Source organism: Paralichthys olivaceus, chromosome 13, assembly GCF_024713975.1.
Source record: "Paralichthys olivaceus isolate ysfri-2021 chromosome 13, ASM2471397v2, whole genome shotgun sequence".
NCBI classification, from domain to species: domain Eukaryota; kingdom Metazoa; phylum Chordata; class Actinopteri; order Pleuronectiformes; family Paralichthyidae; genus Paralichthys; species Paralichthys olivaceus.
The window spans coordinates 14,441,983-14,467,975 of NC_091105.1; the positions used below are offsets into that span (position 1 = coordinate 14,441,983).

General features: G+C 40.0%; 2 protein-coding genes and 1 long non-coding RNA gene across 3 annotated transcripts; 1 reads left to right on the plus strand and 2 right to left on the minus strand.

Moving 5' to 3' along the window:
• Positions 1 to 336: 336 nt before the first annotated feature.
• LOC109632047 (tumor necrosis factor receptor superfamily member 6B-like) lies at positions 337 to 3,786 on the minus strand. Its single transcript, XM_069537192.1, has 5 exons — positions 3,647 to 3,786; positions 2,055 to 2,442; positions 1,151 to 1,330; positions 977 to 1,058; positions 337 to 896 (listed from the first exon to the last, which is right to left on the minus strand). Exons 1-5 carry the CDS (start codon positions 3,647 to 3,649, stop codon positions 677 to 679), a joined length of 873 nt encoding a protein of 290 aa, XP_069393293.1. The 5' UTR covers positions 3,650 to 3,786; the 3' UTR covers positions 337 to 676.
• Positions 2,336 to 11,437, plus strand: LOC138413507 (uncharacterized). Its single transcript, XR_011245865.1, has 2 exons — positions 2,336 to 2,475; positions 9,519 to 11,437. It is a non-coding gene; the product is annotated as an uncharacterized lncRNA (long non-coding RNA).
• Positions 5,415 to 24,022, minus strand: LOC109632109 (tumor necrosis factor receptor superfamily member 11B). Its single transcript, XM_020091239.2, has 6 exons — positions 23,799 to 24,022; positions 15,230 to 15,457; positions 14,480 to 14,624; positions 9,820 to 10,020; positions 6,826 to 7,050; positions 5,415 to 6,732 (listed from the first exon to the last, which is right to left on the minus strand). Exons 1-6 carry the CDS (start codon positions 23,895 to 23,897, stop codon positions 6,338 to 6,340), a joined length of 1,293 nt encoding a protein of 430 aa, XP_019946798.2. The 5' UTR covers positions 23,898 to 24,022; the 3' UTR covers positions 5,415 to 6,337.
• Positions 24,023 to 25,993: the final 1,971 nt, after the last annotated feature.

Here is a 25,993-nt window from a genome sequence, read left to right on the forward strand (position 1 = left end):
ATGTTTGCAAAATAACTGTTTTAATGTGTTTAAATACATCTCTACAGTGACCAGTTAAAAATGGAGGAGGGCGACACCTTGTGGTGATTCGGTTACGATACATCCAGGCTTGGTGAATCTGACACATTTTTCACACATTTCTATCGTAACATTTAATTAAGATTTTTTAACTTCCTATAATGTAACAATCACACATGCTATTTAATGACGTTCAAAATATTTGCACATTTTCCATCTACTTGTAAAGTTCTCCCAAGTTTGGACTCTTTTCCTCCCCGTATAAATCTGATTTATATTTGACCGAGACACAAATGTCACATACGGCAAAACAGAATGTTGGTTTACAAGTATTTTATTTTTAACATTTCAATGTTTGCAGCCTTGATGCAATATTCAAAATCATCTGTAGATGTAAGCACCTCCATATCCAATCAATGGAAACAGTCCATCATAATGCTTTTTATGCATCTCTCATGTTCCTCACTGATTTCTACGAAACATCACTACCGTGGCAATGCATACACTCTCACAGGCAAATAAACAACGTGGTAAATACTTTTCAAGTGCTTTTCAAAGAGGCTAAAAGTTCTGCTGTATCACACTGAGGTATTTGGCTTTTAATTACTCTCAAGGCCTGCAGGCCAATATGTTATACTCCTACATAAACCATGGGCTGTCAGTGTAATAGACTTCCAGAACCATTTAAGCTACACCTCGGGCTCTGCTGCTTGATCTCCATGAGTCTCTTCTCCAGTTTTTCTGCCACGGAGTTGAGGTTTGAGGCCTTCAGCATCTGTGGTAGTTTTCTCAGCTGCTCTTCTGGTGCCTGGGCCAGCCACCCTCTGATCAGAAGCAGAAGAGGGCCTCTCTGCCTGGGGACCGACTTGACGATGTACCTGTGAAATGGAGATTTAGTCGGTTTAGTGGGTGAACAGAGGCAAGAGAAGAAGGTGTAGAGATGAATGCATAGTCTCACCTGGTGACGAATCTCTTCATCTTTTCCACACGCATCCTGTGCATTGAGAAGAAGCCCGAGAGGAAAGTCCTGAGTGTCTCACCTGAGAAACATGTTTGTATCATGTGAGTATGAAAATGTAACTTTTATTGGAATAGTTTCAAACATCTAGAACAACTTGCACAAAGTACACACCTCCATTTGCAAGCTCCTCGCAGGTGCCGCACATCGAGTCGTGGTAAACTGAGCCGGGGAGCAGCACAATCTGTCCACGTGCACATTTCTGATGTCTTACGCATGTTTCCAGAGCAGAAGATGAGTTGGAGAAGTAGCCATCGGAACACGGTTCACAAACAGTGTTCTGCTGGGACGTACCTGAAATAAGACACAGAGCATTTTGGGTTCACTCGCATGTTTTAAGCTGCCCCTGTATTTGATCACATGTATTTCTGCAGAGATTCTGTGCATCTTGTGGATTTCTACTTTATCCTTAAAATTGTTTTGGGCTGCTAAGTCTGTAATACACTGAGTAACCGATGCATTGAATATTGGAGTATCCTCTGCTGTTTCTTAACTTCTACAGATTTACAAATGTGGACAAGTACATGATGAGTAGACAGGCCTGTGCCCTTCTGCCCCCTGACTAAATATTTGCCATTTATTCTAAAACTTTTTTAAATGTCTTTTTTTTAAACTAATATGTGTTTTTAAATCTGGCCTAATAATAATGGCATAATGGCATCAATTCTCAGTTACAATGCCCAACAACTGCATTTGATCTCTAATTCTGCCTGTAAGACTGTAAATAGGCTACTATATCTACTCACTATATCTAAATGTAGAAATAGTGGAATAAACACGTTCTTCTCTGTGTGACATAATCAGTTTAGAGATCTGACACTGAATATTAAACACGCTAACGTGTGAACATCTAACCAGAAGATATACTGCTGCATGAAACTTTCCCCTGAGCACCTGGAATGTCATGCACATACACAAACGCCCTGCACATAGCGAAAACGAAAACGGATATGTTTGACTCGGTGGTTTTGTTAATGTGCAGCGCGTGGAGCTCTCTCGGGCACTGCACCGATCGTACCTTTGGTTTGAACACCATTCCCGGGCTCGCACTCCGAGTGTTGCACACAGAAGTCACTGGCCCAGTAGAAGCCCTCCTTGCACCGACACACCCGGTTGCTGACCGGCGAGCACTCGGTCTCTACCTCCAGGTTGTCGGTGCAGAAGTTGTCGCAGTACAGACACCGGGACAGATGGTTCCACAGCTTGGTGAAGTGCTCCTTCCTGCACGGCGCGCACTGGGTGGGTGTGGAGGCGGTGCAGCGCGCGGTCATGTGGGTGCCAGGTGGACACTGGGTGCACGTCAGGTCCTCCCCGGTCACAGGGCTCCGGTACTGGAAGGTGTGGAGGGGTTCGACCGCGGGGACAGCGGAGAGAACACCGGAGAGCAGGAGGAGCTGGAAGAAGATCTGAGGAGAGGACCATGGTCACTGCTACTGCAAGTATTAAAACTTCTACTACTAGTATACTACTACTACTACTACTGCTACTACTACTACTACTACTGCTACTACTTCCACTTCTACCACTACTACTATTGCTACTACTACTGCCACTTCTACCACTACTACTACTACTACTACTACTACCACCTATTAAATCTAGATTTAAATAAATACAATGTGCCTTTAAAGGTCCAGTGAGTAAAATTAAGGTGAAAAGGCAAAAAGTTAATATAAATTATTGGCAGAAACTTAAAAAAACTTAATATAAATGAATCCTAGTGATTCTATAACAAGTTTCATCTAAATGTATCGAATTGTTGTTTTCTTTACCCTAGAAATATCCTTTATATTTAAATTCCTTATATTTACACACATGGGTCCTCAGAGGCCGCCATGTTTTCTACAGTAGTCCAGACTGGACAAACCAAACACCCTTTGAGTTAACTGTAGACTACCACAGGTTCTCTTTCATGTTTGGATCATGAATCTAATATCAAGTCATTCCAATCAATGGTGGTATCACACTGTGAATGATAAAATCTAACCATGTGATCAAATATGCTACAGTTCACCTTCTCACATGTGTACACACTGTATTTGGCTCAGACTTCTTTATATGTTCAGTTTTACTGTAACTATATCTTTCATGGCAGTTTCAGGTAAATTGCAGCAATATGGTGCAAATAAGGAATAAGTCTTTAATTTAGGGGAATTTGCCAATAGATCTAAATCACTGTATTATTAAAGTACTAACTTAGGCAGACAGACAGTTTGACTGCGGCCTCGGCATTTTACTTATAAATGATGTTTACAATTGTTGTCAAGCTATAATAAGTATTCTCACATTTCTGTCACTTTCAGACATTTACCTCCCAAAATAACTGTCCAGTGTCCATCAGGGACAACATATATATTTAGAGGGAATTATTATTATTATTAATATTAGACTAATTCAAACTGCCCTTGATTAACATAGTGACATTTTAGTCCATTGACCCCAAGGTCATTTTGTCAATTTCCAATAAAATAAAAAAATATTCTCTCTTATCTTTCTGATTGTAAATACCGTAAAAAAATCAATCAAAGCATCACTAATCCTCACGTGTCTGTCTGTGCTGGATTTGAACATCTTTAACTAAATCACGTGAAACCTATAGAGAACACTCACCATGTTGATGATGTTGTGACTCCAGTTGAAGAGGATTTGTCAGTAGACGCACGCCCTTTCTTATATTGAGTGTACAGGAACTGCCTTTGTGCGTGGGTGTCTGTGGTCATGGATACTCTGCAATTCAAAAAGGTCAGATACCTTTCAACTTCCACTTCAGCATAGAGGGAAGCTGAAATTCAGAGTAGACAATGAAGTGCTGATTTAAAAAAAGTGCCAAGGAAGTATTAAGACAAGAGCTGCGTCATGTGTGATTAAGCAACCCCCTTTAATGAACCTTAAAACGTCATTGTTCGGCTTAAGCACAATCATATTACATAATCCATAGCGACCTTCCATGCTGCAGTCATATTATAACCTTTACAACCCCAGTAATTCTGGAACAGCTGACTGAATCTCAAGGAAATGTCTGCTTTTGCACAACCTCTAGAAAAAGATGTTTTTAAAATTTCCATTCAATCTCTCTTTATTGTCATTTGTATGGAGATATGGATCATTGTTATTTTACAATGGTGGACATTTGAGAAAAACCCCAAATAAGCAAGTGTGTGTCAGTAAGCCAGTCAGTCATATTTTTCTTGTGAAAAAAAAGTTTATCGATGTGTCACTCAATAGTATTTACAGTACAGTATGACGTTATGATGAGGAATACTGACATGAAGTGTTTTATAATTCTGTGATGAGTCAAATCAGTGAGTACGTGTTCGTCCTGTTTCTACTGAATAGAAGAGCATTATATCTTCATGTTAGAGTGTTATTCATTTTGTAGAAATACAGTGTTATGAAGACTACAAAAATACATGAAAATGATAATAATAAATTCTCAAAAGTGCCTTGTGCTTAAATGGATAAAGTTTCCATAATGGTAAAACATGTTTTTAGAAATATATGCACATTTGGAAAAATCTGAATTCATTTCTTTTTAAAAGCCTCTTTGGCAGCAATTGCAGCTTCAGTCTTCTTGGTTGAATCTCGCTCTGAACACCTGGATTAGGGCAGATTATTTCATTCTTCCTGACAGATCCTCTCACTCATGCTCTCTAGTGAGAGGATGGGAAACTCAAAGTACAGTCAGAGACTTGTCTGACATTGACCTACTTTAGGTCACTGTTGCGCTGAGAGGGGAACCATTGCCCCAGTAGGTCCCCTGCACCTGATCTGAATTCCTGTGTTTGGCTGCATTCATCCCTCAATCCTCAACCCTGACCTACCGCCAGGCTGTGAGCTCTGCCTAAAACATAGAAGTTCTGTCTAATCAGATGACAGAATCTTTTTCCTCGCGCTCTCAGAACCCTTTGAATACTATTTGGCAAACTTCAAATGAGCGATCATATGCCTACTCCAATTAATCTCTTTCACTACCATGAAGGCTTGATGGGTTAGATCCACTGCAGGGGTGGCTCCATGGGCGGGGCTGGGGAGGCTTTGGCCAGGAATTTAGCATGGATGTCGCACATATAGCCTAATTGGCCTAAATTGTGCACCCTTTATGGCCCCATATTAAAACTGTACCAGAATGAGTAAATGTGGCTTAGATAAAACATATTTATGACATACAGTATACTGGAATTCAGAATTTTATGACTGTTGCCCAAACCTAGTATAAAATCAATATTGATATTCACGTGAATGTTGTGTCAATGTTGTGTCAATGTGTAGTGTGTGTGTATTATGCTTGGAATTAAAATATATTAAATAATAACTCCTGACCCTGATATCATCTATGACGTTGAAGGAAAGACAACAAAATGCCAAAGACAATATTCTCTATATTTTTTACAAACTGATTTTAATCAGATCATTTGACATTAGTGTTCACAAGTTACACGAGCTTAAAGAGGACCAGTCAAGCATATATACAATAGAGATCATACATTTAATAATATAAAAGTGAACAAAATATAAAACAAATATCACTTCATGAACTTGCAGCATTTGGAATCCAGTATTTCTGATGAAGTAATAAAAAAAACAAGCTTTTACATGTTCAGAAACTACATTTTTTTAAATAGAAAACAATTGCACTCCTTTGTACATTCATAAAGCTGACAATTTAAAAATAAAAATTCAGACGAGCTTTACTTGCCAGCAGTCCACAACAAACCAACAAACAAAGGGAAACTGTAGAAAATTACATGTATTTCATTATGAAACCAAATCCTTCTTCTCAAACAGCGAGAAAGCAACAATAATAAAAACAGCCCCTCTTCCATAAAACAGTGTGCTATTTACATCTTAAATAGTTTATTTTTTCACAGACTCTGGTCAAAAGGTTTCCAGGAAATATAATTCTTTTTAACATTTTGATTAAGTCTGCCTGGAGTACACAGATGTCAAATAGGATTTCTTTTTATATCAATTCCTTTTCATTTTATAACTGCAGATGGATACTTTACATAGATAGAATTTTTAACTGTACTGTAGTTTTTATCAGCATGTGTCACCTCATATAATCAATAATAATTTGATAGAACACCAGTAACAGGAAGAAGAATTTCTCTTTCCATTTTTCTTTTATGACAAAATACCTCCTGGCACAATGTGCATAGCTTGATATCATTTGGTGATATCTTGAAGACCTGAAATTATCATGTGACCCATGTCTGTGACTCTTTCACATACCTTTATGCCCCAGGTTCAGTGTGTGTGTGTGTGTGTGTGTGTTTCTGCATGTATTTCTGCATGTATTTCTTATTCATTTAACGGCTTATGGCCCTTAAAACACAACTCGTCCTGCAGCATACTGACAAACATCTTCTCATACAACTTGTGTGCTGAGGTGGTTCCTATGATGCGGCTGATCTTCTTCAGGCCCTTCAGCAGGTAGCGCGGCGCCCCCTGGCTGCGCAGCACCCTCAGACTGTGAGACAGGCCTTTGGCTAGATCCAGGTCGTAGTTTGCCGTCTTCCAGAGGTGAAGAAGCTGCAGGATGTACTGCCTGGGCAGGCAGGTCGAGACCACGGCCTGGACGTCCTCCTGCTGAACCCTGACCCCCGGCAGGCTGTTGGTGACCTGCAGGAGGTCGTCCAAGGTCAGGTTCTTCAGGCCGTTGCAGCGAGAGACCTTCCTCTCACAGTGGTTCACACCTGGAGGGACAGGATACAAACATGAATACACAATTGCAGGACTTGAATAAGAACTGGGTAAAACTAAAAAGGTGCATTATATTTATATTGTACCTCTTATGATGCCGTACAGCTTGTCCTGGTCCTTGTTCTGCTCCCTCCACAGTCGCAGCAGGTGGAGGACCTGCTGGTGAGGGGAGCAGGCCTTTTTCAGCCTCTCCAGGCTCTTGCGATCCACCCTCCGGCCTGGGAGGCTCTCCAATAGCCGTTCCAGGGGCACCGAGGACAGTTGCAGCGAGGCGAGAGACTGGAACACTGCCTCCTCACACAGGTTCACATCTGGAATAAAGTGAACGAGACAGACAGGAAGCTTTAAAAACATTTTTAGAATAGAATAGAATATTACATCATACACTGTCGGAACAGATGTCAGGGGCAATTTGGGTAACAGTGTCTTGCCCAACGCAGACTGGGGGAGCCGGGGAACGCACACCCCTCTGGGTGGTAGACATCTACCCTCTCTACTTCCTGAGCCACAGCCACAGCAACATTTTTTTGTGTGAGCTCAGCACAGCAGTTTTGCTGCAAATGTCTCATTTAAGATAAGATAAGATAAGATACTTTATTCATCCCACGCTGGGGAAATTTGGACATTACAGCAGCAGAAGGGCATTAAGATAGAGAAAAGTAAAATAAAAATAGAAAATAAGAATAAAAATGTACATATATATATCTATATAGATATAGATATAGATATAAAGAAAAAAAAGGATACCGGAAATTCACAGTGATATTGTACATGGGGAGTGGAAATATACATTCGATGTAACAATTCAAAAAGTATTGCACAGCACACCTGAAGATTGAATATGAATATTGCACATGAGATATATATATAGGATGATTTGACCTAGTTTGACCAGCAGCTTATGATGACAAAACTTTTGTAGAAATTATTGTGTAACTTTCAGAACTGAGTCCGTTCACTTTCGCAATGATTGAATGTTTATCCAGCATTTGTCAGCACTTTGTGGGTACAGTGACACAGTCGTCTCCTGACTGTGGCTTGCTGCACTGGGGCACGTCGGATACAGGGATAAAAAGGTAAATGTGCCTTGACTGGTTTATTCCAGACAATTTAACCGTGAGTTTACTGGAAAGAAACAGCATAGCAGAGGGCACATGTAACAAATGACCAGGTGCATTTAAATGTATTCTTCCTTCTTGGAACAGAGTTGCTGTTTAGACTAGATTCAGGTTTTTTCTCCACACAGTCCATGTTTTATGACTGGAGTTGTTTGTACATGTTTGTGTGAGTGTTAATGATTGTTGCCTCGGAATGTGACCACAACAGTGAAAAGGATTTCCTCTCTTTCTCTTCCCCATTGACAACACAGAACCACTATTGACACGAGTCTGACAAACCAAACAAAACTGAGCGTGCCTGTGTTTCTTTGCAACAAGACGCCCAGGTCTGCATGATCATACTGAGGTCCTACATTTCTGCAAGCAAAAATCTCCTGAGCTTATTTTTGTGAAGAGCAGTACTTTACTGTTCTCTTCACTTGAAATCATGGAAACCTCAACCTGCTTTCATTACGACAACACACTAGTAGGGCCCTAGTAAGAAAGATTATGACATTTTGAGGATTATGTAATATGATGTGAAAAAGTCAGAATATTACGAGAACAGTCGTTGACAAGAAAGTTGAACGATAAAGAGAATAAAGACGAGTCATAATTAAAAAATTATTAAAATTATTTAAGCGTTGACTGAGATAAATAGTTGAGTAAATGAGGGAGTTTTTCCTCTCCACAGTCGCCTGTGCTTGCTCATTGTGGGAACTGTTGGGTTTCTCTACGTTAATATTGTTTTAAGGTCTTGACCTTTAAATGTAAAGTGCCTTGAGATAATGTAAATTATGAATTGGCGCTATATAAATAAAATTGAATTGAATTGAAGTAATGCTTAAAAATGTAATTTAAGTACATCTTCTGCTTGACAGAAGCATAACTTACCAAGTTCAAATATTCCTATTCCACAACACCTTATCTAATATTTGGAGTTTTTTCTCGTAAACTATTACTCTCATGTATTACAGTTTATCAACCTGACACCAGTTACAAACCCAGGACAAAAGGAACTGTAGGTAATGAAATTACAGCTGAACTGACTTCCAGAACATGACGGACATCAGAAAACCGATGTCGGTGTAGAGTCATTGAGTTTAATGTGAAGAGGATATTATTTCTTGTTTCTCTCGTGTCTGGATGTTGTACTTGCAGCTTGGTTTATAATTGACATTGACATCCTGGTGGTTACCCTAAAACACGTAGCAACTTTGGGAATCCCAACTGCTTTCAATTTAACATTTTTGCTAAACTGTTCCAGGATTTACCGCAAACTATCTGCGGTTGTGTCTTCCACAGGAAGACAATTTGTGAATGAATGTTTGAGGAGAGCATCACCCTCGGCTACAGTTTGCATGAGTGTGCCTGGTACATCCGTGTGTGTGTGTCTCTCCAGTGACTCTGGTTTCCTGTGGTGTTTAGTGTCGTATCTGAGGCTTCTCCTCTCAAATTAATTGTCAGCATCTGTCATAGTTAAAGTCTGAGTAACTGAGACTAACCAGCTCGCCTGTTCTCTCGTTTCTGCTCGACTCAGTTTCTTCTGTTATTGCGCTCGAGGATGTGACAGCTAAAGGAGTAATTGATCCATCATGGGTCATTATGACAGGATTTCTGTAAACACCCCGTTCAACCCTTTTACTCTGCACCGTCTTCATCCTCTTGTGTTGGTTTTACAGGCACGCAAGAATTTGGAAAAGTATGGAATTTGGACAACAGACCTGACCGAGGAAATCCCCTGCCTTCAGGAATGAAATGACCACACGTCAAAAAAATACAGCTCTGACTGATTCTAAGTTGTTGACAATTGAGGTTTGCTCAAAATCATTATCACGTGTGTGTGTGTGTGTGTGTGTGTGTGTGTGTGTGTATGTGTACCACAAAAATGATCTCCAGCCTGCTTTTGGTCCCTAAACCCTTCCATACGCTGACGATTAGACATTGAGCCCTACTTTAGCTAGTTGTAGACAGTGTTCTCACCAGTGTGGCACAGAGTGTGATGCTGGGAGCACTCCAGCTGACTGCCGCAGAGGCTGTCTGAAGTGGACGTCCCCCACCTCAGCGTCTTCAGGCCCCAATCCGAGCAGTTTCTGTGGGGCTGACATGGCTCAGTGGCCGAGCTGCCGGCGGTGAAATGACCAGGTGGACAGTGCTCACACATGGTGTCGCTCACTGGCGTACCTGCAGGAGAAACACACAGGGTGGTGTATTGTGTTATGGAGTTTTCATACACACTGTCTCTTGTCCTCTCTGGGGCAGAGTGCAACAGGCTGTTGTGTTTGGGAAGTGCGAGAGCTTGGCAAAGGTCAAAGCCTTCACTCTCTAGACATCACAGATATGAAACTGCGTAAACAGGCAATACTGTCTCCATGACTAGAAAACACATTTGATTGTTTAGGAACAAGCACACCCATAGATTAAAGGATCTGTTGGGGTTTAGAGTGTGACTGCAGGAAAGCAGACTTCAGAATATGAGAGAGCATCATGCACAGATGTTGCATGGATGAATTTTGATTTTCTCCTTGGCCAAGCTTCAATAAATATTCAGCATAAGACGTCAAAGGGCTCCTGAACGCTTTCTTCACTGACCATTGATCAGCAGATTTTCCACAACATATTGATTTTATGAAAGAGAACATGGTTGTAAATGGATACAGTTTAAAATCAGTGGTATCACATGTGAGTAAACACTTAATCATACAGATTTCTCATCACACATCTCATCTTGTGACATCTCAGCATTTTCCAGTGTGTGAACATGATATGAAGCTCGTCAAAAATGAAGTGATTCCAAGAATGTCAACCACTTCATGTGACAACCCGTCACAATGACAGATTCTGAGAATGACTCACTCTGACCTCACTACAATAGCTCCTTCGTTTCATCTTGCTTTCACACCGCAGTACTTGAGTTCTATTACTATGATGACAAATCTAACTGCTTTTTCAGAATGACTGACAGGGAAATAATCAAAACCTCCAGTCATCTCAGTATGTTAATACATATGCTGAAAAAATGAAACTGCTCTCAGGTTTTTACCTTGAATATTTGGTGCAATAACAAATAATACAAATTTATCCAAAAATATCTGTATTAAATAGAAATAGAAAAGTCTTAATATCTGATGTGATTGAGAAGGAAACTCTTTTCATTTTGAATGAAAAGCAATACACACCCTATTCACGCTGCATATAACCTTAGTGAAAACAAATGCTGACTTTTTACCCTGTAATAATGCTTTGTCTTCAAGACGTCACTTATCATATGACAACATATGATGGGGAAACGTTTTCTGAAATTATCTTGGTCCTTCACAGACCATGTTTTTGTTTAATCCTTGACCCATAAACTCCAAAAGAATATCATCCAGGGAAGGAACCCTCTTAAGTGATAATCCCAACAAGTTTGGCAAAAACAATATCCTGCTTAAACTGACGTGCTAAAGATAAATGTATTTTATACAAATACATTATAATGAAGTCATTATAGAATTCAAAAGTAACATCTGAAAAAGAAAATTTACTGTGAAATTTAGTGTGAAATTTCTCTTTATACATTGTGTGTAATTAATTATATAAAATTGATTTTTTGTGATCACCTGATGTGTCCTTTCTTATATAATAAGGTGACCTACAGGTAAATATTTATTCAAATCAGTATCTTACAGCGTTTGAACCCAATCAGAGTGAACATTATATTCTGACATGTCACAGCAGTTATCACGATGACTTTACAGTAAAACGTAACAGATATATGACCTGTATGTCATAATGACACAGGTAGCTGCTTGCACATCCTCGTTTCATTTTTTACCTCTGACGTGCTGAAGTAAGATTGCTGTGGGAGGACTAACCACTCATATCGTAATTAACCTTTTATGAGTTTCCCGCTATCACGGCACAGTATGTTCTTTCTTTGAAAACACTTCAGCATTTTGTATTAAAATGCAAAACCATATGCTGATTTGCAAAATGATAATGTTTCCTGTGCCACTGCTGACAGAGGATGTACAGTTTGAGAATGTGTCAGCGTATCTTCAGTATGGTTTCATATGCCGGAATCAATTTTTTCCTCTCTCACAGCAAAATCAACATGTTAGCACTTAATAAATAATGCAAATCCTACTGTCTAAAATGATGTGGTATGTTCATTAACTAAATAAGGTGCAGTTAGATGCACATTTTAAAAGCAATATTCTTAAAGAAATTTGTTGATTAAATTACTATTTTTTGGAGTGTTATCTGTTTAAATAATTTCTTTTATATCTCTCGTTTGATTTTGTGTTGATTTGACAACTGCAAAAAAAAAAATTAAATATAATTATATATTATATAATTATAAATAATCTATCTTTGAATTTTCAGATTTCTTGCACAAAACCAGCTGTTGAATGACATAGCACTGTGCTTTAGTGAACAATTTTGGGCATTTTGGGCAACAATTTAGGTAAAAAAGGAAAACACAAGATTAATTGATAATTACCAATTGACAATAACACTTGTATTTCATTAATCATTTGTTGGTTCTCTCTTATATACTATGTTCTTTTCTCGTTGCTTCTACAAGTTTCCAAAAACCAGAGGATTTTAAATCTTGCAGAGAAAGAATGAAAATTTAAAAACAGCCACATCAGGAGATCAAGGAGCGGAGTCATAAAACGCATGTGTAGTTAGAAGACTGAACCGTGGCTTTTCTAACATCCTGTGGTTTAAGGGTCTAAACCACAACTCAAGTCATTACATAATACGTTGTACAGCTTAGAGGAGGGGAATCCCCTGAAATGCTGCCTCATGTCTGCAGAGTTTCATTAGGACTTCAAGTCCAATTGTGTAGATCAATGTAGTGGAAAAAGCTGTGTGATCTTTGACCGGTGTCAGCACCACAGGGGTCCAATGATGATAACCACCACAGTCCATGGAAAATGTTGCAGAGCGGCTGGAGTCAGGGTCTCAGGTCTGAGATGAAGTCATGACAAAGTGCAGCGCCAGTTTGTGCTGTGGTTCCAGTAGAAATATCAAATTCTATTTAGCTGGAATGTTGAAGTTCAGCATCACATGTTTATGTTGCCCACAGTCACGGGTGACGCACCAAAGGAGAGAATCTGCCTGGAATATCAGGTCACAGAGCCACCATGAAAATGTCCCCCTCGACCATGCCGACCTTGCTGGATCGTTGACACCAACATAAAAGAACCCGTGGTTTCTGACAAACCAATGACCAAGCATTGCTCACATATTCTAGTCTGTCTAGATCAAACTTATCACTCTCCTTGGAGAGAGAAAATAATTTCACATGCATCTTCCTAAAATTTCACAAACCTGCCTGTCTGTGTGTGGAACACATTTCTCCAGAGGCGTTTGTCTTATCATCTTCACACCTGGCATGTGACTTGTTGGTGGCTCAGGGAAGTGCAGTTCCAAATAAACGACATAAACTGCAGCAGTGGTCTGTAACTGGGACAACCTCTGAGTCAAAATCGCCTCAGATATTTGTTTAATTTTTAATTTTTATTTCACCATAACGACACTGACACTGACATTCACAGGTGTGGGGGCTGATCTACGTCATGGCAAAAACATTAATAGAATCACTTCCTCTTCAATTTCCATTTTGTTGTTGGAATACTTTATACTGAGCTGAATTACGGAGCTTTTATTTTGATAATTTGTGAACTTGGGTCGACTGTTTAACAGACCTCTGAAATAGCTGACATGCATTCTATAAATAATAATTAAGTAATTAAGTAAATTATTCTTACTTATCTAAAAGATTTTATGAAAAACATTGAGCATATAAATTGTCATTGCAGATAAACCAGGTAGAAAGAACACAAAATGTTCTAACTTCATTCTCCTCCATAGATATCAAAATCCCTGCACACAACATCCAGCACACAAACAATAAAAAGTGACAGAATATTCTAGAACTGTCTGAGGATGACTCACTAATGACGAGGAATAATCGAGAGAGATATTTGAGTCTGTTCAGGTTTGTCTGGCTTTAGTAATATCGTAGAGCAAGCACAGATTTAGGTATATAGGATAAAGGTTAATTGAGACAAGACAAACTGAATCTAGGTCTCCAAAGTTTCCCCTTCAATTATGTTTTTAAATATTTATGATGTTTGAAGAGGAACAAGTGACACAGCACTTTGCAGAAATTGCCATCACTGGTATGACTGAACAGATTCTTCCCTTTTCAATTGATGACATTTTAACTGAGCGATATAGTGTCAAAAACTATATCAACATATCAGTCGTTATCATGATTAATGTCATTATTATTTAATTTAAGATTATGGCTCCGTAGTGAAGGTTGTGGTTTTAAACTCTTCTTTATGAGCAGAGAATGAAAAACTGCAAAACATTTTACAAATCTGAAATAGATTAATTGTGTTGTTACCTCCTCACGACACAATGCATAAGTTTGTACAATGCCTAAACAGTATATTGATATTTATTGATCTTAACAGAGTACCTTTGACAGGTGACCTCACCTTATAATCGTCAATAAACGTCTCTAGAATTCTTCATTTTCAACACATAAATCACCTTGTTACTATGTATGACTAGGTATGTATATATGTATATGTATATGTAAAGTGTATTACTGTCAGATTATTATGAATTAGGATCTTACCTAAAGCTGTCACTCCGTATCCAGGTGGACAGGTACTGTGTTGGATGCAGAACTCCACCACAAGGTGGAATCCTGGGGCACACTCACACAGTTGGTCATGGGTGCTGTTGCAGTGCTGCCTCACGAGTTGCCGCTCCTTGCACACCTGAACACAACAGACACACAAGGTCACACACTGCAGACAAACTCACACGGACAGCTACATAAATAAAGACAATATGATTCATATATACGTATAAGTACAGTAATGAAATATGAAATACTGGTGGGAATTATGATATTGCTTCACAAGAAAATCAAATAGCCAGAGCCTGAGCAGGAATATAAAAACAAGCTTGAGCAGTTCAAAACAATATGGAGAATAGAGCCGACCAGTGGACATGTTGCATAATTCATCCAGTGACAAAAAGGAAGTCATCTGTTCTCTGTGGCGAAATTGCATTGTGCACCACAATGAGCACATGCAGACGTTACTTTTAGAAACTGCAATTGAAGTGGAAACACTGGTTTCCAAAAAAATAACAGATGCACAATAACAAAATGTAAACAAACAGCATCTAAGGAAAAGGCACGAGAAAAACCACAGAGGAGTTCCTGACCATGATGTGCAGCAAGTTCATATTTGGTTGATTCACTTAAATGGGTGTAGATACACAAAAACAGTCAGTCACACTACTTACGCCGCAAAATGCAGTTTATGGGTCTGTTCAGAAGAAACCAGAGAGCTACTATTTTTGGCCTCGTACGTACCGAGGTGCAGTATTGACACGTATCCCCCCAGTGCCAGTTCTCAGCAAAGTGTCTCTCGGGACAGGGTTGGCACTCTGTGGGCATGTCAGTGGTGCAGTGTCGCTTCACGGCCGTGCCAGGAGGACACTGGTCACACAGGAGGAGTTCAGACGTCACAGGGTCGCGGTGCTGGTACTTAGGCACAACTTCCTGTTGCTGGAAGGCCCAGGAAAGAGAAGCTGTGAAGAGCTGAAGGAGAAAGAGAAGGGAAAAGCACAGCACCCAGTTAACAGCAGGCACAGAATCTCTAATGGAACCCATCTCATGCACAGCTCCAGTTTGGCTGAAGGCTCCAGTATTTTTATATTTTTGGAGGACTCGCCAACACAAAGCTTCAGAGCTGCAACGATGAAGTTCCTGTGCTGAAGTAATTTCCTGTGCTTTACAGTTCTGGGAGAAATTCAGCAGCAGTTTTGTGGATGCATAACTGCACAGGACCGACTTTATAATCTTTTTTTCCAGGAGGCAATATCAGCCATTTGCATGACCTCAAATCACAATGATTATTCTAATGTTGCAGCAATCGTCTTATTAAAGTAAAATAAAAAAGTGAATTACGCTGCCCTGTGTTCTCTGACCTCACCAGTGATCTACACATGTCAGCAGCTCTGGGAGATAGGCCGCTTTGTAGCTGGCGTGATTCAAGTACTAACTTCCCGGAGCAAGAACACACCACACCCATATATCTCCCTCCACCTAAAAGCAACCCATTCATATGGACGCACAGCTCTGAGACGGACGTGTGTAGCCACTTCCTCAAAAACAAGCCTTTGTATCATCGGGAGCAGGAGCTGAAGCGCTTTGGGTGAATCTAAAATGTAGGATATCAGTTGGTGAACATGTTTGTCATGCAGCCATGCAGCTGGTCAGAGGACACATGCCGACCAGATGTCACACAACAGCTTCCTTCCATCCTGAAGGCCCTCTGTGGACTTCCCCATTGGACAGGACGAATCCTCACTGCTTAGACAAACTAACAATCGGGTGTCGTTGCATTGTGTGTGTGTGTGTGTGGTTTTCTACTTTCCAGAATGCTTGAGTGTGCATCTTTGAAAATGTAATGTATTCATACAACAAACAACTACAGAACATTCATGCATGACCCTGCAGGCCTGCACGTATGCAGAAGTGTGTGTGTGTGTGTATACATCCATCTTCACGTCCAATTGCCGTCTTCCTCAGTGCCGCTCTGTGCACTCTGTGGTCTCTGGTCCTGGCTGCTGTTCATAACGAGAACTATTGGAGGTTACTGGGCTTTCCCCATTCACCACCAGAATACAAAACACTCACCCACTCCGCTCTACAGTTTACCCGCCGCTCTCTATTGATCTCCTTCCTGCCTATGTGTGTGTGTGTTTGTGCTCATCTCATTTCCCTGCAAGTACATAATGTACAACCACAAAACACTATCTACTACAGAGTGTGTACGAGTCAGTGGAATAAAGAAAGACTCAGTTTCCAGTGTTTGTGTGTGTACCTTCTACTTGATATTACAAAATATTTAGACATAGAAATCTTTTGATTAAAATTAGGTGCATATGTGTGTGTGTGTGTGTGCGTATGTGTGTGTGCGTGTGTGTGCTTCTTCCCCATTTGCCATATTTATCTGATCTGCTGTTAATGTGCGTAGCTGCATTTCTCATTCCAAAGATAATTTGATAAGCGAACAATAAATTCCTCTATTGAACATTGTTCCTTTATCAGCCTGAAATTGTGTAAAACACAAAAATGAGTCGGTTTACTTTGAATTGTTCTATTTCTGTTTCCTTTTTGCGACAGAGGTCATTGAAAAAAAAAAGACAGTAAAAATAGATGAATGGGTTTCACACACCATAACAGAAACCCAAACTTCAAACAGCTTCGCGAGCGCGGTGGTTTTCCCGGCAAAGCCTATCGACCTCCGAGCACAACATTCGGTGGCTTTCATCCACAGCGACTTGCTGCGCAGTTCCCTCGACTGCGTGTGTTTGTTTGTAGCATGGGTGGCCCCAGCGGGAATTAAACCCACAATCATAGCCTTGCTCTTCAAATTAAGAAGCGTATGTACACATTATTAAGCCGTGAGACCACATCCAATCAATTCAGAGACATCTGGAGGACAGAATGCACAGTGGATCGACCAGTTTTTATGGGGGGGTTTGACAAACCTGGGCTCAGTTACACTTGTTGCTTGAATCTATACTTTGAGTCAGGATGAGTTAGGAACTGGATCCTCCTCTGATTTTAAAGCCAAAGAGACTGAGCACAAGTGGAAGTGGTTGGGTCAGTATTGTTTTTCAAATCCTAGCACATAGTTTGGTGTCGCTGCAGCTACACTATACAGCGAAGCAATTCAGAGAAGGAGTAGGTCACAGTGATGAATGGTAAAAAATTATACATGTTCCCAAACTATTAAAAACACAATCAAGTGCCTGTAAGCATCTCATAAACAGTGCATATGGAGGTTTGACTTCTCCTGGTTCGATTCCGATGTGGCCCTTTGCTACACCCCAGAAATATTTTAAAAGATTGATAAACAAATAAATGGTTCCCTGGTTTGACACACCCTGACATGCTCTACTTTAATTGTGAATAAAATCGGAAAAGACAGATGAGTGAATAACAAGCAGAAAGTGCAACGCTGCTAAATGTAGCGTACTGCTAAGATAAAGAGAAAAATAGAGGTCATCACCGGTGAAGCATGTGAGCTCACACCCATACAGACCATGGTAGTCTGGCAACAATTAGCTTCTACATTCTGCACCGAGTTTTTAAGGAAGACGTTTCGTCTTGTGAGACATGATCTGTCTCTGATTAAGACAAAATTAGTGTTTGATAATCAGTCCACACTGGGTAGTCAAGTCCAGCGAGAGTTCAAATATAAGAATGTGTCACAAAATCTGGGGAGATGTGTAGTTTATTTGTTATCTGGTCTCGTCACTGCCAGACCACCCTGCGCTGAAGCTTTCCGCTCCAGAAGACAAGAAGAACTGACAACTTTTGTGAAAACTGACTCATTGGGAAGACGTTTCTCTATCAGCAGCATAAAGAGATATTGAACTCTTCACCCTCCTCGTTGCCTCAGAAGATGCCATCTGACGACATTGTGGACGACCGCTGGAAATCCAAATTACACAGCAGATAGGGGCCACTGACAGACGTAATTACACCGTCAGCATCATCACAGCGACGCTCAGTGAGCAGCGCATCCTACATGGAGCGCTGCCAGCTGAGAGGAGAGGACGGATTAAAAAGGTAATGATACAGTCTTACCTACCCTAAGCAACTATACTGGGAAGATGCACTTGAGCGAGGCACAGGAAGGATAGCGTGATGTGGAGCCGCTTGTTGGAAAAAGCAGCCTCACTCACTTTTTAATAATGGTTCAGATTAAAACACTTCATATTTGCACCATTTTCATCTGATACTGTTTCTGGAACTGTTTCTGGAGACAACTTTGTGTTTGCAGGGCAAAGATAGTTTTTCTTAACAGTCCTCCAACAAAGAACACGTGTGATTTCCCAGATGTTAAACCTCTGCGGGAAACAAACAACAGCATACGTGTGTTCCGGCCTGTGGCAGGGGCCAAGCTGCGTCCAGGACATGGACCACACTCGCCACAACAGGCAACGACACGCAAGACGCAGAGGGAGAGCCAGTCCAGTTTTTACTGTTTACAGTTTACTGTCAGTGACTGTCATCCACAGTGTTTGTGTGTCTATCTTTGAGCAGCAACACATGGTTTCAACTGCAGTAAATGCGAAACTAAAAGACTTTAAAAGACTGTTTGTCAGTTGTCAAAATATCTGCAGCGTTGTGTTAAGATGACGTAGTTTTCAGTGACACCGGCTCAACTGCCTCTGAGCGCTGCACAACACATGGGCTGCAGCAGCAGACACCTGACATATGAAACCATAAAAATGATGAACCATTTTTTCCGTTTGAGATTGTAAAAGTAGCATCTGCTGGATTCATTAAAGAATCTAAATATGGTAAGGCATTGGTTAGCACTGTTACCTCATAGCAAGAAGGTTCCTGGTATGAATTGAGTGCGCATGTTCTCCCTATGTCTGCGTGGGTTTCCTCCGGGTTCTCCAACAGGCCCATAAATGGTTTGTAGGCGTGAATTTGTGGGAATATGTTTGTCTCTGTTGTCCCTGCATTACGCTGGCAACCTTGTCCAGGTTGTGAATGGATGGATCGATGGATATGGGAGACTAATTTTGTTCACCTGAAGCTTTGCACTAAATCATAAGCCAGGCAGCTCGATAATGAGTAATATCAGTTTGCCAAGTACATTTTGCTTAGTTGTTATGTGATGCAAAAGGTATAAATAGAAAAATTAAGAGAAATAAAATAAAATACAGTAACTTAATGTAATTCGGTCAATCACAATTACATTTGAAATAGTAAACATCTTCTTCTTCCCTCATGCTGGTAGTGGAACTTCGGAAAAGAAATGCATCCAGAAGAAATTAGCCACAGTATTTAACTGACTTCCAGCAGATAGTTAAGGCTCAGGGTTACGGGGGACACAGAGCTCACTGAAATTCAAAGACGGAGGGGAATCAGAGTTTTGGCTTGCCTGAGGTCAGCTTTAACTTCATGGCATGAGGAGAAGAGCCGTGGCACAAAGGGACCAAACCACACGACACCAACTTATCCAGCAGCCACATGGCTTCAGTTAACTGTTGAGCGCAGGTGGTCTGAGGGGGGATTCCAACTCTTGGACGGCGTGTGCGTGCATGTTTAAGAGTGCGTGTGTGTGTGTGTGTGTGTGTGGCTCATGTGAAGCAATATTATCATTTTTTCACTCATACAGAGACAGAGAAACGTTAGGACATGGTACTCTGCTTTATCTTAAGACGTCTGTCGTAATAACAGTTCTTATAAACTTCCGACTTCCAACGAAATACAACATTGACTATTTCAGTTTTGCAACCAGCATTATTTCACACACACTTATCAAGATGACTGTGCTGCTCAAAGTCTTAAAGATTTAACTTAATATTTGTCAACAGATTTAACTGGGAAATTATTGGAGGATTTTCACACTGCTTTTAAACCTGACTCCACATTGTCTGCCAGTATATGACCAACCAACATTTATCTGTTAACTGGCATTTGTTCATTTTTAAAAGCAGAAAGATTTCCACGAATAACTCAATTGCAGAATAAGAGACATACACATTTTCTGGAGTCACAAGGATAAGCAGTAGTGGAATATTAGTCAAGTAATGTATTTAAGTATACTTCATGCTTATCATACTTATTATACTTCTACTCCTTCAGATGGAAATATTTTTACTACATTTCATTACATTTCACTATATATATTGATTGGACTGATATGTTGAAGATCCAAAAATATAAAACATGTAAAGATTACAAAATATGTTTAAGATTAAAGCAGCGGTTGCAGATGTTTTGAGCTTTTGACACTTAACAACAAATACGTGTCTTTATGGGCTTTTAATGATGACAAGGAGTGGTTAGCAATCTCCACCAACTTATTTAAACTTATGGATGGTTTCACTGAAATAACCTTTTAAATTCTGAAGATGGAGAAATGATCCAGTATTTAAGACATTTGGAAAAGATGAATATAATTTTATTACAGTAAAAACTTTCTTGTCATTTTTGCAAATCCACTAATTCACTACTTCAAAACCTTCAGAAATATCTTAAGCTCTGCAGCAATCACTGGATAAAACTGTACAAAACATACAAACTCTATGTAAAATGATTTAAAGTATCTACACCTGTGATATTTTAAGTACTTTAAGTTCAAGTACACTTTGCTTCACATCATGTTTAGGTGTTGGATTTTTACTTGTAACTTGAGTATTTTTACAGAGTGGTATAGATACTTTTACCTGGATTTGAGTACTTCTTCCATCACGATTTATATCCCATCATAACCTGCACTGATATGTCAAACACACGTGGATAAGAAATTGGAGCTGCATTTGTCACTGTCACAATGCTTTACATGTTAAAAAAGGAGGATTTATGAATCATATTGTAAATCTGTCAAAATATCAAACACAATAAATCAAACTCTGTTCATGTTCAGATGAACTTTCAAAACATTTGCATCAGTTTCACTGTTTTTACTATGACACATGCAAAAGTCAGATAACACAGAAACAAGGGTCTGTGTGTGACCATCACTCATGCAACCGCTGCAGCTCTTTTGCCTACTGTGTTGCTGCTCTTTGTGCCTCTATAATCATCACACGCACACACACGCTTCTGCTATCAGCACTGTTAAGGAAAGAGGAAGTTCAGTGGGCGTTTATTCGTGTGTGTGTGCGTATGTGCGCATGTGTGGCACCAACTTCAAGAAGTAATCGTTGATTTCAGTGTAAACATCTCTACTTGTTTGTTTAAAACATGTTGATCCTGTACCTTTACACACCCTCCCTACCTCTCACACTCACTTCCTCACCTCTCTCTCCGCAGCCTGACTCTGCTGGCCTAGTGACCTCTCCTCCGCAGTTTCACCTGTCTGCATGTGAACCTGGTGCTGGGTTTAGGGAAGTTGGCGACTCATGTCAACGGCTACAACAGAGAGTAACGGAGAGTAGGCGTATGCAGACAAAAGCAACCGAGATAATGCATAATGTGTGTGTGCATGTGTGTGTGGTTGGGTGGTTGTTACAGTATGCACCAAATGATGATTTGTGGCTGGATTGCATGCACTGATTGGCTGGTAAAACAAGCAGAAGTACAACAATAATTTGAATATCTGTTCCACTGGCATCAAACTTGTGTAAGGACCCAACTGCAATGTGTTCGTTTTCAGCGGGCAGAGCAACCACAGGGAGAGCCCACAGGTGTGTGAGGTGCATTGTCTGCTGGTCATAGAATTTCAGAATACCCATTTGTCACAGAATCCCTCATAGATGGACTGTGAGACTGGTTGTTTGACAAGCAGGACGATGGGCACTAGAGTATGAGTGATCCAAAGGGATGCACATTGAATTATGAGCGAGATGTTAACATTCGGGACAGACAGTGCGTTTGGATGACTGCCTCAATAGTTGGCTAAAATACACGATTGTCTGCCTGGCCTGGTGACTGTGTGATTAACTGAATGAAATAGAAGGACGCTACATCAGAAAACTTGTAACAACAAAATATTTGCCTATTTTAGGTGAATTGCAGAGAACAGACGAAAGCGAGGCGGAGGAAACATTGTGTATGAATGGTGACACGTCAAACGATGGAAGGAAATACATGCAAACACACTTTCATTTGTATCTGACAGCCTAGGAACACATTTACCGCCCATTTTACTAACCAGCCATATGCAAACGAGCATCTCTGTCCCTCTCACACACACACACACAAACACACATGCAATCCACCAGGCGAGGTAGTGGGTCCAGTGTTTTGCAGCTTGCAAGCATAATGTTTTCCTGCTCTGATACAGATCTATACATGAACATACGCAAAACCTGTAACACAGCACAGCATGCAAAACACGCCAAAGGAAGTAACTGCTGCTAGCCCAGAGGCATACATACAAAAAAACTCGTAAAGACCACCTGCTGGCACATGACTCTATTTACAGAGTTTAAAGTTTCATCCATTTCAATCATGCTATACAGTACAAGGACGAAATGTGACCCAGAGCAAACGTTCATTCATTGATATTAATTATAACTTGTGATGCGTGAGCTCCATTCATCATCAAAAACAAACAACCTTTTCAGCATTTCCAAAAACCATGATCTATTAAAACGTTTTATATTGTGATATTTTCCATAATTTGTACAATAAACCTACAGAAGCTGGACACAAACACCTTATATAATCATAAAATCTCATCCAGCAGCTACATAAATTCATTTCCATTAATTAACATCTCTAAAGCAGCCACAGTATAAATTGAATATCACCTTCACGAGCTAATGCTGCACGGCTGCTACATGGAGCTGCATGATACGAACGTATCATTCATTATAATATAACAGGAAAACTGACCCTGATATGAAATTATTATCAGGATTTGGTATTCTTGTTATTTTTTCCACATGCACCCTCTACATCATCATGTCAGCCTTAAATAAGAAACTGGGTTAAGGTGAATTTTGCCACTTCACATCAGATATCTTGGAATCATGGAAACATCTTATTCAAACACTCTAGTCTTATATGTTGGAGGTTTTTTAGATGCTTCACACACAAAACAGATATGGAAAACTTAACTCAATAAGAGTTCCCCGAAATCAGTGATGGAGTGAAATAAATCCTGCCTCGAAAACGTCAAAGTGCAAATTTAAGCACTGCAGACTGATTATTGGCTCCTGTGATAAATAACCGTCGCCAAACTACCTGTGCACACGCATGATGTATGGAGAAGTTTCATTTTTCTGCATCATCCTCCAAAATGAAAACATCTGGACTGAGATACCCAGCTGACTCACATGCGTCGCGCACCGATTCCTCCCCGAAAGAAATAACTTCAGGATATCTGCATGAAACGTGTCCCTGTGCTCCAGCGGATCAGATCGAGTCATGCAGACGAGTGGCACATACTCACCACGATCAGTTTCATGGCCGGGTTGGATCTCGCTATCCGAGCGTTCATCTCCTCCACTGCGTAAAAAGCGAACTGCGGTATGATGGGGTCTCTCTCCATCACAGATCTGTACTTATACAGCACAGAGGGAGAGAGAGAGGGAGAGAGAGAGAGCGAGTCTGTGCCCACCCACCTCGCAGTTATCCAGTCCACAGCCCACTTTCTGTCTGCCTCCCTCTGTCTCCCTCTCCATTCAAACCTGAACGTGTTGCATCCTCAGGAGTTGAATTGTGCCATTACGCACAGGACATGAGAGGTGACAAAAGCATCCACAAGCAGAGATCATCAAACATTGAATAATTACTTCTTTGAGCTTCTTAAAATTCTCCCTTATAAATATGAGGCACGTTGGAGGAGCCTACCCTTAATCGTAAATATAAAGTTTGAGCCTAAAACCTGAAATATTTCTGACTTCTGAGGGAACTATAAAGTTGTGAAAAACAGAATAATCCAGTGGTTAACTAAAAAAAAATCTAAAGAAATTATTTCCATCTGTAAATTCTACAGTCCAAACAAGTGGTTTTTATACGACAACCAGTCTGTGTTGCACTCAGTGTGTCGAAGCAGCTTTAACAAGTGTGAATAAAGAAAAGTGTTCCAGCATAAATGTTATGACAGCGTGTAAATACAGTGATTGGCAGCTGTTTATTTGGAGCAGCCAGAGTCATTTAATAAGAAGAGTTCTGCTTCTTTGAACAGACCCTGAAGCAACTGGAACGTTGGTCTCATTGAGAAGTAATGAGTTATCCCTGAGATCTAAGAATCAAAGAGCAAAATGTTGTCCATTTCAAACCTCACAGCTTCTCCATGGTATCCTAAAAGGAAGCTGCATCCTTAAGATTATTGTGTATTATTGTGCTGATGTCATAATATATTTCAGTGTTTTCCACAAAGTGTTTGTTTTTTAGATTCGTTTTAAACTCCAGGTGTTTTTTTACAATATTTCATAAAAACATCTAATTTCTTCCATGTGAATCTGTTTCTCTTGCTTCAAGCTATTGCAGGAACAAACCAACACAGTTATACACATATAAGCTTCCCCTTTTCCACTCTTCCCCAAAAAGTTTTTCACTACCATGTTGTACAATGGAGAATCGAATACGATTCACTACAATGTTTTACTTATTTTAAATCAGGCTCCAGAGATTTGAGACAACTCAAAGAATGAAACATGTTTAAGATTTTGAATGTTACTGCACTCAACAATCTCTAATGGCTGAATGTAGCATGTTGTCTTCAGCTAGTTAAATGTGACATCTTATTTGAGACATTTTATTTCTTTTAATATAATGTCTTTATTTCTACACAGTATGGATAACATTAAGTTCTCCAGATCCATGGGGCAAAATATGCTTAATGAGGCAATACAAAGTCTTTGAGTTAAGATTTTTTTTTCCTGAGTCAAGAATGAACTTTTGTTCCTTGTTGTTTTTCATGGATTGACTCATTACCACAGGGACTTTAACGAAATAAATGCTCATTCTATGCAGTCATTTAATGTCAGTCTTCTTAACTGACAGGAGTGCAGTGTGTTCACTTTGGGTGTAAACAATTCAATCAAAAGAACCTTTTCCAATTTCTGTGAGATCACGTAATATTTACCAGTGATCAAACTTCAGTCTCTTCTCTCCAGCAATGTGTTTTTTATCTTAAACCTACAGCACGTCACTTTTGTCTCCCCCGTCTGGCAGCGGCAGTTATTACATAAACACTGGCAGCTTGTGATGTATGCTTCAAATGTCTTTGTCGTCAATCACTTTCTACTTTCGACTATTATCCTTCCTCTGAACGACTCAGATACTTTCCTTGGACATACAAGTTTTCCGCCATTCTCCTAGTTGCTGTAGCATAGTCTGTCTCCATTGCATCCGTTGCCCCCCCCACCCTGTCACTCCCAGTGTTCCCAATGCTCCAGTTGCTTCAGCTCTCGTATGAAGTGCAACTGGTGCACAGCATGGTAATGTTGCCACAAACACCAGATTTTAAACCATGCTGTACTGCAAAATACAGAAACATGTATCTGGTAGTAATGGGCTAAGCATTGTGTGAACCTGTTTGGCAAAGGCTTGAAGAATGTTCATATAAATGTAAAAAACCTTCAGTTTTAGCTGGTGTGTGTTTAAAAGTGTTTATAAATATTATAAATAAGTTATGTA